Source organism: Pinus tabuliformis, chromosome 3_1 (assembly GCF_031772625.1).
Source record: "Pinus tabuliformis cultivar Carrire ecotype Pingquan chromosome 3_1, CPIR1, whole genome shotgun sequence".
NCBI classification, from domain to species: Eukaryota; Viridiplantae; Streptophyta; class Pinopsida; order Pinales; family Pinaceae; genus Pinus; species Pinus tabuliformis.
This window is the reverse complement of record NC_142301.1, coordinates 56,287,350-56,305,807: the sequence shown is the minus strand read 5'-3', so window position 1 is coordinate 56,305,807 and position 18,458 is coordinate 56,287,350. Positions and strand designations below refer to the sequence as shown.

At 38.2% G+C, this 18,458-nt stretch overlaps 1 protein-coding gene across 1 annotated transcript in view; it reads left to right on the top strand.

The window, feature by feature from the left end:
- LOC149185746 (zinc finger protein BRUTUS-like) overlaps nucleotides 1-18,458 on the top strand; it is a 405,399-nt gene that overhangs the window by 318,435 nt on the left and 68,506 nt on the right. Inside the window, 2 exon segments of the mRNA XM_089410790.1 lie at nucleotides 17,565-17,799; nucleotides 17,906-17,965. Of these exon segments, the coding sequence (XP_089266916.1) occupies nucleotides 17,565-17,799; nucleotides 17,906-17,965 (295 nt within the window).

Genomic DNA, 18,458 nt, shown 5'->3' with positions numbered 1-18,458 from the left:
AGCAAGCTGATTTTTCACAAACAACAGTTTTATCTTTACTACAGCAGTGCTATTTTTCAGTTTTAGGACAGCAGGATGTCATTGGGATTGAGGGTGGAGGATAGGCTGGATGGGCATACAAATTACAGCGTTTGGAAGGAGAGAATGCAGAGTATCTTTGAGGAGGCAGAAGTCTGGGACATCATGGTGCATACCACACAGAACCCTGTTGTTGTGCCTACTGATGCTACTCAGTTGGCTGAGTATAATAAAAAGAACAACAAGGGTAAGAGACTGATTCTAGATGGAGTCAAAGACCATTGCATTCCTCATGTGAGAGGAAAGAGAAATGCCCATGAGATCTGGACAACATTTTCCAATCTCTATCAGAGTACCAATGAGAACCGGAAAATGGTCCTGAAGGAGACGCTGAAGACTATTAAGATGGGTAATGATAGTGCAGCTGGATATCTCACAAAGATTACTAATGTGAGAGATGAGTTGGCAACAGTTGGAGAGGACATTCCACCCACTGAGTTGGTGCGGATTGCAGTGAATGGCCTCCCCCGTTCATGGATGAACTTTGCTGATGGGGTTTGTGCACGTGAGACCCTTCTCACATGGGAGAGGTTTTGGGATGATTGCATTCAGACAGATATCAGGAAAGGTCAGCTTGGGGCAACCAAGCCAGTTGAGTAGGATGAGGATGTAGCACTGTCGGCAGGAGGCAAGAAAGGCAAAGGGAAGAAGCAGGCTTCCACAAGCAATGGTGGGGGCAAAGGCAAAGGTAAAGGTAAACAGGGTAACACACAGAAGGACTATTCCAAGGTGAAGCGTTGGAATTGCCAAAAGATGGGACACTATGCAGTTGTGTGTCCAGAGAAGAAGAAGAAGAAGGGGAAGAACCAGAGCGTGGCAGATTCAGCAGAGGTTGAGGACTTTGCAGTTTGTTTTGACCAGGAGTTTGGGTTCACTGCGTATGAGTCCTCTAGTGCAGGATCACCTGCCACAGGTTCAGAGGGAGCATGCTTTTCCCTCGATTAGTGGAGCATCTTCAGGTATCTGGTATGTGGACAGTGGGGCTTCACGTCACATGACAGGAGTCCGTGAGTACTTCTCAAAGCTTTTAGAGAGTGGCACTGATATAGAGGTAGTACTCGGTGATGACAGAGTTGTTAGAGCAGTCGGTGTGGGGACACTGACATTTCAGAGGGAGTCCAAACCTCCCTTGAAGGTGTCAGATGTTCTTTATGTGCCAAGGATGAGGAAGAACCTCATATCCATCTCAGCCTTGGAGGATAGAGGATATGAGGTACCGTTCAGGGGAGGACAGGTGTTGATGTATCCCAGGGGCACTCCAGCTGATTCAGCTAGAGTGATAGGTGTACGCCATGCAAAGGTGTACAAGTTTGCATTCTAGTCCCTTTTGGCATTGAGCATTAGTATCGACAACAGAGCTAGCAGTTCTGAGCTGTGTGAGATTGGCACCGTAGGATGGGGCATATGTATCATGGAGCCTTGAGGACCTTGCGGGAGATCACTACAGGTGTGCCAGATTTCAGTACTAATCACTTTGATACTTGCAGAGGATGTGCGATGGGCAAGTTTGCCAAATCCCCTTTTCCTAGTAGTGACAGCAGAGCAACTGGGATACTTGATTTGATTCATTCCGATGTGAGCGGTCGGATGTCTCATGTTTCCTTGAGTGGATATGAGTACTATGTTTTATTCATTGATGATCACTCCAGGAGGACCTGGATTTATTTCTTGAAGACCAAGAGTGAGGTCTTCAAGTGGTTTCAGGAGTTCAGAGTTCTTGTGGAGAAACAGACAGGTCGGAAGATCAAGTCCCTGAGGTCGGACAATGGGGGAGAGTACACCCTTGGAGAGTTTGTTGACTATTGTGCGGAGGCAGGCATTAGGATGTCAGGTCCGTCAGTGAGCAGTGGCTCGTCGAGCCAGAGGGGTGGTGCTCCAGGCAGCATGCAGAGCAGTTCACTAGGGAGTCCACTGATGGACAGTTCAGACGGTACCTCATCTTCTACAGGTTCAGGTGCAGGCAGGAGGACAGCAGACAAACAGTCAGGAGTTCAGGCTCCTGATGATGATGGGGAGGAGGAGTTTCATTCTCCTATGGGAGAAGTGTCGCTGAGCCTAAGAGGCCGGTGAGAGAGAGTAGACCACCTGAGAGGTTTTGTAGCTATATGGCAATGGCTACCAGCATCCTTGACTCTGAGCCTTTTAACTATGAAGAGGCAGCTAGCCAGCAGGTCTGGAGAGAGGCCATGCAGGAGGAGTATTCTTCTATCATGAAGAATGATGTTTGGGAGGTAGTGCCGAGGCCTGAGGGCAAATCCGTGGTCACTTCCAGATGGCTTTACAAGGTAAAGCATGCTGCAGATGACAGCATTGAGAAATTCAAAGCGAGGTTTGTGGCTAGAGGGTTCTCTCAAGTAGAGGGAGTTGATTATGAGGAGACCTTCGCTCCCGTGGCTCAATATACTTCGATCCCCTCCATTATATCTATAGCAGCAGAGATGGATTGGAAGATCCACCAGATGGATGTGAAGACTGCATTTCTTAATGGCTTCATACAGGAGGAGGTGTACATTGAGCAGCCACAGGGCTTTGAGGTGCATGGAAAGGAGTCCCATGTGTGTAGACTGAAGAAGGCCCTTTATGGCCTGAAGCAAGCTCCTAGAGCTTGGTACTCCAGGATAGATACATACTTGCAGGGGATGGGTTTCACAAAGAGTGAGGCAGATCCGAACCTTTACTATATTGTGATAGGTGAGGAGCCTCTCATTCTGGTGTTGTATGTGGATGACTTGGTCATTACAGGTGCAGAGAGACTCATAGAGCACTGCAAAAGAGATCTTGCGGCGGAGTTTGAGATGAAGGACATTGGCTTGATGCATTACTTTTTGGGTTTGGAGGTGTGGTAGGAGGAGGGGCATTTCTTCCTGGGGCAGGGGAAGTATATTGTGGACATCCTTAGCAGATTCCACATGGAGAATTGTAGACCCATGTCGACACCGATGATCACCAACTGGAAGAAGCTTCATGCTTCGGATTCCTAGTTGGTGGATCCCACATTGTATAGGCAGTTGATTGGTTCCTTGATGTATCTAGTCAACACTAGACCAGATATTTGTTTTACAGTCAACACGATGAGTCAGTTTATGTGGGAGCCTAGGAAGGTTCACTGGGTGGCTGCAAAACCAATGTTGTGAAAATCGCGATTGGGATTAAATTGGCGCGGGGAACGAATCAGAAAAATCGGGAAAAAATCGGAAAAAATCGGGAAAAAATCGTTTGGTACAAAAATATTCAATTTTTTTAATATCTAAACCATCTACAACATAAAATAAATACATTGACACATAAATATGATAAAAAAACTAATATATAAGATGTTTAATATCATTTCTAGCGCTAAAATCACACATAACATTGAATCATGTCTTGAATAGTAAGTCCTGACTCCTGAGTCCCAACTCAGCCTCAAAATATCAACAAAAAATATGATAATGTATCTCATCATGTCATAATGTCATATACAATAAAATAAAAGTCTAATCCTATTGATTTCCTCTGCCCCTCTTGCGAGAAAATGCCACAGCTTTCCCTTTCCCTCTAGATGTAGATGCTGGTGCCCGTGCTAGTGGAAATGGCAGTAGAGTCTGATGTGCTCTAGAAGCTGAAGAACTAGAAGTAGGAGCTATAGGAGGTAGACCACGTCCTCTACTGGTGGCAATGGTAGCCCGGGCAGGCGGTGTCACCTCCTCCTCCTCCTCCTCCTCCTCCACCTGCTCCTCCTCCTGCTCCTGCTCCTCCTCCCCCTCCACTACATCCTGCACTAACCAATCATCAGCAGAATCCATGAGAGGCCTCTCAGCCTCAACCCTCCATGCAGCAGTGGTGTCAATCCCATCTAATGAGATGGCATCCACATCAGGTGTCCTCTCAAGTTGCCTCACCCACAATCGAAGATTGTAGTAGACGTAGACCATGTCATTAAGTCGCTGGGACTCCAACCTGTACAAAGATCATGAAATAGTAATTAATAATTATAAAAAAAATATTCTTTAATGAATTCAAAAATTTATTTGGAAATTTGCAATATTTTAAATGTTTAAGTGTTAACCTGTTGCGCTTCTTGTTGTGTATTTTTTCAAATACACTCCAGTTGTGCTCACATCCTGAGGAGCTGCATGTTTGGCTGAGGATGCGAATGGCAAGCTTTTGCAGAAGGGGTACCCTACCACCATACATTTTCCACCATGCATCTACAACAAAATTACAAATGAAATTTTAAATAAACATAAGAAAAAAATGGAATTTGAAGAGACAATGAAATTTGAAACAAAGTTACAAACTAAAAAATACCTGGCATTTTAATCGTCCTATCAGTGACAGCCATCTCAAAACCAAATGTGCCACCTACCATCTTATATGTCTCAATTTGTTTAGAGATCTCTATACGTTGTTCTGGAGATCGCACCATCTTCTGGACACAGGATAAGAATCCATCCATGATCCCAGCATCAAAATCAAACCCACATGCATAAGAAAATGCATGGTTCAGGAAAAGCCGAGCAGCATGAATGGGACGATGGAGTGTGTTGTTCCATCGCTCATCAATCTCTCTCCATAGAAGGAGTTGTTTCTGAAACCCATCATCTCCCTTATCATCATAGTAGGCCCAAATGGCTTCTTTGGCCCTATCCATGGCTTCATACAAATAGCCCATTGTGGGCTTCTCACCATCAACCAACCGAAGAACCTTTACCAAAAGTTCAGTAACGGCGCACACCTCCTGCACTCCTGCCCAGAAGTCTTCCTGGTATGAAACTAGTTTGCATACAGCCTCTCATAGTTTGCGGCTCATTGACAAAGCACGCCACTCCTCTGAAAGAAACATTCTCTTCACATCCCACATAGAATTCAAGAGGGATTGAAGAGATATGAAACTCGTGGCAAATCGTGTAATGGCGAGGCGCACCAACTCTTTGTTGTTGGTGAATCTTCTCATCAAGCTAAGCACAAATGTATGATTATATATAAATTTTGTAATCCTTTTTTATGAGTCAACAATATCTTTGACAAAGGGAATTTTCCCTATGTCCTCTAACATCCAATCAATACAATGGGCAGCACAAGGTGTCCAAAATAAAGTAGGATGCCTCTCCATAAGCATTCTACCAACAACAACATAATTTGCAGCATTGTCCGTTATGACTTGGACAACATGTTGTTCACCCACCTCCAAAATAAACACATCCAGCAAATCACATAAAGTTCTTGCATCTTTGATTTGTGCAGATGCATCAACAGATTTGATAAACATAGTCCCCTTGGGACAACTAACCAAGAAGTTTATAAGGGTTCTCCCCTTTTGGTCAGTCCAACCATCTGACATAACAGTGCATCCTGTTTGTGCCCATGATGCCCTAAAATCCTCCAATCTTTGGGTGCAGTCACGCTTTTCATTTTGAAGAATCCGGCCTCTGAATTCATGATAAGAAAGGATTTTGTACCCTGGGCCAACACTGGTAATAGCATCAACAGTAGGTTGGAAAAATGGATTATTCCTTACAATGCTAAAAGGAATATCACTCTAGAGGAGAAATTTTGCCATCAACCTGTCAGCTTGTTCTTTATCAGTTCTTTTTAGCATTGAACCGATAGATGGCTGTGAACCAGGTGTGGTTCGAGGAACAAAAAATGATGATGTAGCTACCGGATTGACTGATGCTACAGTAGAACAAGTGCCACTTGGCCCACTTCCTTCAGCTGACCTTTTTAGTTGCCTTTTGAGTTCTTCTTTGGCCTCTCTAGTCTGCTCTAATTCTTCCAATGCTCTCATGGCTTTTTGGATAAGTTCAGCATTTGTATTTATACAGGGCCCCACATCATGTCCAGGGATTTGTGCAAGGTGAAACTTCAACCTATACACCCCCCTGTACATCTCCTTTCCACACAACTTGCAACTCAAGTTTTGTCTATCATTCGGAGCACGAGGTATAGCATATTCCCAGAAAGGATCCAATTTCCTTGGCATGTTTGTTTTTGAACTTTGAAGTTGCAAACTTGAAGTCTTGAATGGTGTTTTGGTGCAGTTGTGAACCTATGGGAAAATAACTTAATAAGGATTAGGATTACAATTTAGCATTTACAAAATTACAAGTTACAAATTTACAAATTACAATTTAGTATTTTAATTTTTAATTTTTACATTGATGATTGAATGAAAATTCAAGTTACCCATAACCCAACCTAAAACAACCATTCCAAAGTTCAAAGTTTCAAACACAAATTACCCAACCATTCCAAACCCAAGTTACCCAACCAAATGGAAAAAACAATGAAAAATTAAAATTTAAAAAACATAAACAATGTTTAGAAAAAATGAAAACAAAAAAAAAATTGGTTCCCATAGTCATACCAAGTTACCCAACCCAAAACAATGAAGAAATACAAAAAATTCTTTAAAAACAATGAAAACAAAAGAAAAATGGTGCCCATACCAAGTTTCCCAACCAAAAACAATGAAAAACATACAAAAACAATGTTTTTAAACAATGAAAACAAAAAAAAAATAATCCTCATACCATTTCTATGGAGAAATCGGTGGTCTCCTCTTGATTTTCTCCTCTAAGCACTTAGATTCGGCTGAAAACCCTCTTCAGCTTGTCTCCAACAGCTCCTCCTCCCTCCGCGCGCGCCACTGTCCAAATGAGCAAATGAAAAACCAAAAAAAAGTTTATAAAATAGCATTGTGCCGACCCCCCACGATTTTTTTCAAAAAAATCGCGATATTTTCGGAAAAAATCGACAAAAAAATTCCCGCGATTTTTTCGTATAAAAATCACGATTTGATCGGCAAAAAATAAAAATCGCGATTTTTTCATTAAATCGCGATTTTCACAACACTGTGCAAAACACATTTTGCGGTACTTGCAGGGGACAGTGGATTATGGTCTGGACTACAGGCAGGGGGATGGAGTGAGACTGGCAGGTTATACTAATTCTGATTGGGCAGGTTGTGCTTCTGATAGGAAGAGCACTTCAGGGTGCTGTTTTAGGTTGGGTTCAGCAGTAGTGTCATGGTTCAGCCAGAAGCAGCAGTCAGTAGCATTGAGTTCAACGGAAGCAGAGTATATGGCAGCGAGTCTAGCTAGTTGTGAGGCCATCTGGCTTCGCAAGATGTTGTTTGGCTTATTTGGTCAACCGTTGAGACCTTCAGTGATTAACTGTGATAATCAGAGTTGCATTAAACTCACGGAGAATCCAGTATTTCATGACAGGTCAAAGCATATCGGGATCAAATATCATTTCATCAGAGACTGTGTTCAGAAGGGCGCTGTGAAGCTTGAGTATATTCCCACTGATGAACAGGTTGCAGATATTCTTACCAAAGCCTTACCACGAGGCAAGCATGACTACTTCAGAGACAAGATGGGTGTGGTGAGGAACACCTTCCTTGGTAAGAGGGAGTGTTGAAATTTGGTACCGGAGGACAGGTGGTTCCCTAAGGCTTTGATCTTTGGCCTAGGGAAAAGTGTCCAAAAGAATTTAATTTTTCTCCTAAAGTGACTTTATAATTTTTATAAAGTCAAATCTAATTTAAAAGTGACTTTAAGTGATAAAGTTACTAAAGTCTAATTTTAAAGTGACTTTAATAAAGTCAATGTAAAATTAGAAAGGAAATGTGACTTTCGAAATAAATGACTAAGTGGGTCTTTATTAAAGTGGGGTGAATTAAAAAATAGAAAGTGAGATTTAAATGAGCATTTAATCTCAGCCCTAAATCTCAATCTATTTCAGCCATTGGATTTAGGGATCACCCAAAAGTCACTTAGGGTTAGATTAAAGGAAGAAAAGGAGGAAAAGATCATTCATTCTTTCATGAGCAGATTGGGAGAAGGAGAGCAAGAGAGCAAGGGAGATTTTTGGACAGGGAGGAGGAGGCAGCAGCTTGGCACACATTCCAAGGCAGCATTCCAACAAGTCCATACAGCTGAGTTAGCATACAGTGAAAGGCAGAGTTTTGGGCACAATTTTCAAAGAGGCTGTACAGCAGTTGGCACAAAAATCGAGGAGCAGAAATCTGAGTTTGCTGGCATGATTTTCAAGGAGGCCATACAACAATTTTCAGCATAGAAATCGAGGAAATCGTATAACAGAATTTCTGGCAGCTTGCACAATTTTCTAGGCAGGCCGTACAGCAGAATTTAAGGCTGAAAATTGGCACAGAAATCGAGGAGGACGTACAGCATTTATTGTTGTTCAGATTTTGCTGTTTGCAAGTTTTTCCAGTTGGCTGTGAGGCACGGAAAACGAGATAAGTTGTAAAAGTTTACTTGCTGATTTTTTGCTGAATATTTCTCACTGTAAAAAGCATTTTTCAGAAATAAGGAGGAGCTCTTGAACTGGTTTTCCCCAAGAGTTGTAGGGGGTTTTTCCAGGGTCACCTTGACCAAAAATTATTGTGTTTAAATGTGTTGAATGGTTGTTTATATGTGCTGATTTTTATATTTCTGCATTTTCCAGCATTCTGTAAAATTTCCAGAATTTGTGTTTTCAGCAAAATTTATTTTTCAGTTGTTAAATGTATGGATATGGGAAAGGGCATTTAACTATTTTGGAGAAATAAGGTGAAATTGAAAACCATGGTGGGAAATGAGAAATTTTTACACTCCTCACGTGGTCCTCCTAACCTGCTAACCCCTCCATCGAACCCTCTCTCCTGTGTCCCTTCTCCATTCCGTCGACCTTCACTTTCCGTCCCGTCGTCGAAGCCTACCCAAACCTGCAAAAACAAACTTCGATTTCATTTGTGTTTTATTTTTTTCCTTATGTATATTCGTTGGGTTAGTCTAGGGTTTAGTTAGCATTTCGATTTTTCATTTCATTTTGTTAAGTTAAGCTTTATTTTCATGTTGGGTTTATGATTTTAGTTGTGTCTTTTTTTTAATTTGATTTAAAAAATCTAAAACATATAAAAGGGGTTTCGATTTTGGTTTCTCTTTTCCACTTTGATTTTATTTTACATTATATCGATTTAATTTTGATTTTTTTTGTTTTGTTATTCAAATCTTAAAAAAAATAAAAATAAAAAATCTAATTAAAAAACCCTAAAATAAAAAATAAAAAATAAAATATAAAATAGAGGCCTAAAAAGTTTGTGGCTAGGAAATAAATCAAAATTAATTTTCACACTTAAAGATTTTTAAATTTTTTATGTGGCCTTTGGCCCATTAAAAAATTAAAAAAAAAAATTATTAAATCTTTTTCGATTTATTTTGGTCACATTTAGTCTTGCTTGGCACATCGAAAAGTTTTCCTAAAAACTAATCAAATTTATCAAGGGTAAAATCTAAAGGGGAATTTTGTGGTATCAACATTTCTTTTTCTCTATAGTTAAATGTGCCTAAATTTTTTATATCCTAAGTTTAACTATAGGAAGGTGGTTAATTTCCTAGATTTGGGTCACTAAGCATAATCATTTAAATTCTAGGATCTGAATTGGTTAACATTTAAATTTTGTGGTTGTTTAAAGTATTTGGATCTCTTGAAATTTAATTGCTAAAACATTGTGCATTTATTGAGATCCATCGTCATTGCTTGGATTATTTACTGTTCATGACATGCTAGACTTTTTGCAAATGTTTTCAAGTGATTGTTAAAGAATCTTGTTGTGTAATTACAATAGATTGTGTATCTTTGTTTCCTAAGCTAAGCATACTTTGAGCATTTGTTGGTATTGATATTGAATTGCAAAGTAGTTTTTGTTTCCTTTGAGCTAAATTGTATCAAGAAGATTTGAAATAAGCTGGTGTTTTAATTGTAATATCTTCAAGAGTTTATCATTTAAGTCTTCATCTAATAAAGCAAACATCTCATTTGGGTAATTGAAGGCTTTAGCAACGCAAGTGTTTCCCCATCCTCGAGTTTAACTTCATCTCATCTTTCAGTGCATTTGCATATAAGTTAACTTTGCATAGATAAAATTTACTTCCAAGCATAAGCTTGGTCGATAGACAGATAGATCTCCATCCGTCTTTTTTTGAGAAGCCTGTTTTAAGAGTAGTTAAAACAGTGACCTTGCAGCCGTCAGAGCCACAGCTCTCTGCAGCACCGGAGGCACTGGGTATGTTAGAAGTTCAGGAGAGGTATCATTAATCACACCTTAGTGTGCTTCTCTTGACCTTCTCTCTGCCAATTACTACGAAATTAGGTTCAATACAGAAAGGATTGAAAGATTCACAATCTAAGTAGGCATTTAACTAAAATCAATCAAGATTTCTGCATCTCACATTAAGTTTTGGGGTCTGCATTTCATATAAGATAGCCATTCATCTAAGCAGCAGTCGCTAATCAATTACTTTGTCTTCATTTCCCTAGCAAGATCGTTGACTCCATAAGGCACTGATATTAATCGTCTAAAATCTAATCAAATCCTAAGTCTTACTAAATCTTAATCAAGTACTTGATCGCCTCGCTGTGTCTCCCGAACTGGTTGGTTCCCAACTAGTTCTTCTTTATTCCATTTTTCCATAGGGTCTACCTTCTAAGCCTGCGGTAGGGAGATAGCTTAAACGGAAAAATTGGGGATCAGGGTGGCAGCCCCCGATCTAAGCATTGTCACGGTGCCTAGACATTTTATGCGACAACAAGTACAACATAGCAAAACATGTGCTACACCCATTACCAATTGAATGCATATTCATCCATTTGCATAAATAATTAAACTGATCCAAAATATATTAAAAAATTTATTTAATTTCTCTAGTGGAATGAATCATTGATATTCTGATATTACCATGGTCAAATATTTATCATTATACGGTATATCTACCATTCTTTTTCATGACTTCGCTGTTTCGTGCAAAGTTATTGGAATAGTAAATGAAGAAAAAGAAAAATTGGGACCATGCTTAATGTGAAACTGGGATCGGGAATTCTACGAGAACTTGAAAATGCAGAAAGGGTTCAGTGAAGTGCCATCAGCGAACTATATGGGCATGCGGATTGAACCCTCGATGATTGCGCTAACCAAGGGAACCCTTCGGACGACGCTTCGGTCATAACAATTTACTTTCAATGCTGATGTATAAATTGTTGATCGAAGATAGAAAGGGGACGTTTGGCCTTTGTAGCGATGCCGATAGGCGTGACCAGAAATTCTTTTATTTGCTGTCAGAAGAAGGTTTTAAAGTGCATGTGTGATGTAATAAAATATTACCATGACCAGTTTTAATAAATGAACTTTCTTTTAAGTGATTGGATAATTGGAATGTAAGTTACATGTCATCAATATATTTAGGTGGAAACATGTGTTTATTTTGATATAGGGCTTATAGAATTATAAAGATGGGATGCTTATGGAATTATGGAATATTTTTTTAGTAGTTATAGATAGAGGGTTGAGATTTAGATAGTTATATTATTTTTTTTTTCATATTAATTTTTAAAAATGTTATAAAATTAAATTAAAATAAATTATATACAAAATATTTTGATTATGAAATGAGTTATAGTTTTTTGGGCATGTGATATTGGTAGTTCATGGTATTGGTCCATTGTATTATAACACAGTTTATTTATATGTTAAAAATCTCTATGATAAAGTTGGGGTGAATCGGTATGGTTAAAAATTTTGTTACATGTTTTTTAAATGTATATATGTTTAATTTATATATTATTTTTTTATATAATTAATAATAATAATCTAAAATAAATCTTTAATTCTATTAATTCTTATGATTTTTTTAATCTTCGAAATGTGAGATTTATTATGATATAAGTATCTTGATGCTTATTATGAATTGATGCCTATCGTCATTTAACCATATTATATGACTGCACTAATTAAAATTAAAAGTTATGGTTGAAAAATATAGTGCATACATGAATAAAAAGGATAAGATAAAGCAAAAAATAAGATTATAAAACCTGAATGAATAGGGTAAGATAAAGCAAAAAATAAGATTATAAAACCAAGGTAAAAATATATCTAAAATTAGAACCACATGATCATAAAGAGAGGGTTGATGTTCCCAATAAAAGCATTCATAGTCCAAAAACTTTATTTTTATGGTTGAAATATTTACTCCCAACATACTTTGGGGCAATTTTTTGGGTTTTGGGTCTTCATAGCTGGATATAATAATATGATTACATAAAAGAGAAGTTTTCACACCATTCATTCTAACCAACTCACCCTAGAACTTTGGTGACCTAAACCTTTCTTAGACCATTCATGCATTGAGATCTCTTGTATCGTAATGCACTGCCATGAGAAAATGAAAATATATAAACTAAGAGAAGTTGGACTCTCACAATATATAGGTAGGAGAAGTAATTTAGCATACCACATTTTAAATTTAGTTGATATATTCTACTTGCAAAGTGTGGAAAGAAGCATAGTATTCAAAATCGGTTGGTTTGAATTGGAAACTGGTCAAACTGGCAAACTCATTAGTTAAAGGTAGTGAACTGGTTGGAAAACTGGGTTAGGGTGATTTTGCGCGCTAGGGTATTCCATTAATTGGCCATAAACTGGACGGTTCATTACCAGCTTAGTATGGACCCTATGTGAGTTGTTTTGGGGCTTTTCTGAGCAGTTTTGAGGGAAACTAAGGGCTATTTACCTCCAAAAATAGCCCCTCCAAACCTTTAAAAGAACGCCTCCCCTCTCATTTGCCTCACACATCTCAACCCTAGCAATGTTGCAATCAATGGTAATTTTAAATTCTTAAAGTAAAAGTGACATTTACTTTATCTTTAATTTTCATCTTTTTACTTAAATTTTTAACATTACCATGAAATGACTTAGGATGTTTGAGAGTGGTTTTGACCTCATTGGATTTCATATGGAGAAATTAGATTTTTAGATATCATTCAAAATCCAACAGACTTAATGGTTTTCAGGATTTCAAGATTTAGGGGATTACATTGTTTCCAATTGATTTTATCATGCACGAGGATATGGCATTGGAATTTGATCAAGAGCATGAATCCCTCTAAGTACCTTGATGTTGGTGGCATTGATTGTTGAACTTTGTTGATTTTGGTGGTATTGTTTGTTGAACTTCTCTATCATGGCCTTAACAAAAATGTACCCTTCACACAAAGAAAAATAATTGGTTAGGCATGCTAAGTTTTTTCTACCATATTATGAGGTTGAGTAGATGAACCCTTCACTCAAACCAAAATCATTGGTTAGGCATGTTAAATCTTTTCAATTTGTACCATATTATAAGGTTGGGCAATCCAAGTCTAAAGAATTTGAGCTAGATGTGAAAATTCGTTAAATTGTAGCAACTGGAGTTTATTCTTCTAATTGATTAGTAGTTTATTTGTTTTATGGAAAATAACGAATAAATCACACTGCAATTCTTCATAATAAAAATGTGTTGCGGAAATAAAATCAAGAACCGAGAAATAGATGCACACACATAAAAATCGAAACAACTTCCTTGAATGTCCCAAATTATATCGGCATAAACACCCCATTCTTTCTTCTTGCTCATTTAATTGCAGGTTGTCCACCACCTATATCATATTCTAATATGGTGTTCTTTTGTCTTCTATGTATCATTCCACTTTTGGTTTTTATGATGGCAAAGGGGAGTAGGAATAGAAAGGAAGAAGAACAAGAGGATAGTGGTCCCCATATGTGTGACCTAATGTATGATGAGGAGAAAGGGTTTGAAGAGGAAGGGGATGAACCTAAAGAGAACATTGAAACACTAAGAGGGGGAAGTTGCATTGACACCCTTGTGGAACTATGTGACCAAACTTGAAGGGGGAAAAGGTGGTGGAAGCTACAAGTTTTTGTGCCCTCATGGTTGTCATGGAGGAAAACCATACAGTGGTTCATATACTCGTGTGAGGAGCCATCTTTGTGGGGTGTTGGACAGTGATGAAAAAAAGGGTGCCATGGGGATACAAATTTGCCCAAACGTTTCAACTGAACAAAGAAGAAAATGCATCCAAATAAAGGAGGATGTACAACAAAAAAGCAAGACACAAAAAACTCAGTCTGAATCAAGTGCAACCTCTAGATTTGGTAGTTCATCTCCTCATGGTACTTCTACAACCTCTAGAGGTAGAACAATAGGGGATTTCCTGAATGTTGCTAGGAGGGATGATGTGGATGGAAAGATAGTCTGATTTCTTTGTGCTTGCGGTGTACCATTCAATGTTCTTCGCTCTCCCTATTGGCATGATATGGTTAAGGCCATCAATGAAGCCCCAAAAGGATACAACAACCCCAACTATGAGAAAACTAGAACATTGTTATTAGAAAGAGAAAAAGAAAGGTTCAAAGAGTTTTGACTTGTTTTACAAATGAGTGGGTGGATTGTGGGGTATCCATTGTATCAGATGGGTGGACAAATATTAGAAGTAGAACCCAATATTTGATAAATGTTCAGTGTTTCTGCTGATGGTGTAGTATTTATTACATGTCATGACTCCTCCTCCATCATTGCAACTTCCCAAAACATTGCAGATTTCCTATTGCAATCAATCAAAGATGTTGGCCCTAGTAATGTGGTTCAAGTGATCACTGATAATGCAACAAATTGTAAGGCGGTAGGAAAAGTTATTGAGCATACTCATCCACACATCTTTTGGTCTGGATGCTTGGTGCACACATTGAAACTTTTGATGCATCATATTGTGAAGCATAAAGAATGTGGGTGGATTAATGAGCTTTACAAGAGAGGGAAACAACTCATTAAATTTATCACAGGGCATACAAGGGTAAACTACTTTTATGGCACTTACTCTAAGTTACAGTTGCTTAAACTTACAAAAACAAGATTTGTAAGTTATTACCTCACCTTTAGGCGGCTAGTGAAGGTGAGACAAGCTTTAACTAATATGGTGACCTCTGAATCATGGGAGGAAATTAACACTGATAGAGATGGTGCTAATGTAGCCAAGGACACTATTCTTGACATGTTCTTTTGGTCACAGATTAAATATGTTTTGCAATTCACCAAACCAATTTATTACATGATCAAGTTTGCAGATTCAAATCGGCCAATAATTGGGGAGGTGTATGAGCAAATGGATAGCATGTTGGGGCAGATTAAAGACATTGTTGAGCCTAGAGATATCACCTTGTACAATTATATTCGTGCAGAGGTGGAAAAATGATGGGATATGCTAAACGTTCCATTGCATGCCTTAGCATATGTTCTGACACCTAAATACTATCATCCATCATGGCTTTCAACACCGACACCTTGGGGGGGGAGAAGTAGGAGAAAACCACACCTAGATCCAAAGGTTCTCTCTAGTTATATGAGAGCATTGGATAAATTAGTCCCTGATGAGGAGGAGGCTGCCATGGTACAGAAACAGTTGAGCAACTATACGCTTAGCACTGGTCCATTTGGGAGCATGCATGCAATTAGAGATCGAGAGACTTTTTCTTCTCTTGAGTGGTGGAACATGCATAGAGGTGCTACTCCACTTCTACAGACTTTGGCATTGCAAGTGCTATCACAGGTGGTAAACACTTCTTCTGCAGAGAGGTGTTGGAGCTCTTATTCTTTCATCCACAGTGTTTAAGGGAACAGGTTAAATTTAGACCGGGCAAAGAGCTTGGTTTATGTTTACTACAACTTGCGACTGTTGTCCCATACTGTAATGATGCAAAGAATAATAAATACCTTAAGGTTTGGGACAAAAATCCAAAGGAACCCAATTTGGAGGATGGAGTGTTGCGATTAGAGCAATTAGAGGATGCTCTTATCTAGGATGATGATGATCAAGTTGAGATGCCACCCCCATCTAGTCCCTTGGTTCCCAGGTTCCATGCTTCAACACCAACAATTGGGGCTTCATCTTCATCAGTTTCAGTGCCACAACTTCCACAACCACAATCTTCTTCATTGCCACCACATGGAGGCCCACCGCCATGTACTGTTCGTGGTGGAAGGAGGAGAGATTAGTAGATATATTCACAATTTGCTACTTTTGTCATAGATTAGGCTTCTTGTGAATTTAAACTTTTTTGTCTTAATCTTCCTAGTTCGGTGTGTACTTGAGTCTTGGTGGTGGCCAAGTGGCCTATTTTGTAAACATTATTATTTGAATTTTGGACATGACTAATGTTGACAGTTGCTCACTTGCTAGATAAGTTACTTGAATGTTTGATGGTTTTATCTTCTAAATGTTTTATGTTTTATAATATAAGTAAAAATTTGATGTATGTTTGTAATTGCTAGAATCTAGATGGTTGATGCTCGAATAATTAATCATTGATGTACAATGGAATCATGGATGCCATATCTATCTTGATTTATTTAAAAATATGCATTTTTTCATGTCTTATACAACTAATTTGGTATTTGGGATGTTTTTTTTAATATAAATGCAATATATATATATATATAGTAGAGGCTTTCGAGACGCTTCGCTTCCTAGATTTTTGTGAAATGCGCTTCCAAAAGACGTCCCTGTTTCATCCCCGCTTTGTGCAACGTTGAACACGCTTCATCACCACAATTACAACGTGGGCTGGGGTTAAATGCCCTTCCCTGTTCTTCACTCATCACTGAGATCACCCCCATTGGAGAGTGTTGTTGATAAGTATTATTTGTATGTTGTCTTCGAAGTTTTAAACAATTGTTAAAAGTGTCCAATACTGATTCACGCCCCTCTCAATATTGGTAATATTTTCAACACATCAGCATATAAACCATCTAAACACCATTCTAGATCCATTGAAAATTATTGCAAATAATGATAATAAAAATATGGGTTTATTGATTACAGCTAATTTATTGCATAATTCAAACATAACGGGTAATGTGGTGGACATACCTCAAAGAACAGAGAAACCGACTTACAATCAAAGCAAAGCTGGAATAGTTGAGCTCCAATCACTCCTCACAGACAGAAACCAACTAGGCAACCAAGTTTGGGGGATGACTCTTGCCCCGACCAACTCGTCAATCAATACAACTGAGAGCTCCCGAGCCTTCAATCATTAACCTTTGCTATCTTTCTTCCTACCCCTTTCTCACGAAGTTCAAGTCCCAGAGAAAATCCCTCAAGATCAATATCTCTCAAGTTAAAGATGCCTTAGCTATCCAAGAAATAGTTAGTCTCCAATTCTCTCCATGTAATAATTCTCATGCTTAGAAGTCACTTATCACTTGAGCAGATCTTTTATCTTTACTTAAGCAGGCATCTTTAGTTAGCTTTTTCTTTATGTAACTTTTCCTTAATTTCCACTTTATTTAATTTTGGTTTATTCTCTTTTTTAACCTTTTATTATATAATCCATTAATTTATTATTATTATTTTACTATTTTGTCTATTTATTTATTTTAAAACCAATTATTTATTTATTGTTATCACCAAAGCATAAGATCTATTTCAATTGTATATGATATGGGGAATTACAGCGTGAATTATTAGGAATGTTTCAAGCATGTTTTACTGTCAATATCTGCTATATCGTATTTTTTTTGTCTAAATGACAGGAGTGTAGACATTTCCTGCAACTTCTGTGATAACCTCTCACATGTCTTGCCCCTTTGCTTGCTTGGCAGGAAAGTATATCACTGTCCTTTTTGTAACTTATGTCGCGTTGGGGAGGGGCTTGGTATTGATTACTTCCACTGCATGAATTGTAATGCATGCATGTCAAAGACTCTCACAGTACACAAATGTCATGAAAAGGTTTTCGAAGCAAACTGCCCTGTTTGTCATGAGTTTATTTTTACATCTACTGACCCAGTCAAAGCCCTTCGTTGTGGACATGTAATGCATTCAGCGTGTTTCGAGGTATTATTTATGATTCATATATAGAAGGGATACTTGAATATTTCAGTTTCATTTTATTGGATTGCTCGTGATGTTTCTCATGAGATCTGAATTGACTCGACTGTAGGCATATACTTGCAGTCATTATACATGCCCAATCTGTAGCAAGTCATTGGGAGACATGACTGTAAGTTACCTAACCAGTCGATAACTTTGCTGTGACCACTTCTGAGTTGTGTGCATTCTTGCAACAGCAGGAAAGACTCTGTCCTAAGTTGAGCACTAAATAATAAAGAGATTATTGTTTTCAGGCATTTACCACCATGCAAAAAGAAAGAGGAGAAATAAACGAAGAGTGAGGGCTTGTTAATTCCCAAAGCTGATAAGAAAATGGTTGATAATGCTGGATATGCTATGTACAATCAACATTTCTGTTCAAGGTTAAAAGTCAAAACTGTATAATATTCATTAGAATCCTCTGAAATGGTGTCTCCCTGAAGATAATAGAATTCAAATCCACTATAATCTTCATCTGTGTAACAACCATATAAACTAGAGAATGGCTGAATATTTGGTGTAGTTGTAGTCTGCAAATGTAGCAAAACTGTAACCAGTGAACAGAGCTGATAAGAGATCTTTCTTCTAGTGTTCATCAAACCTATAAATTCATTTATGCTATT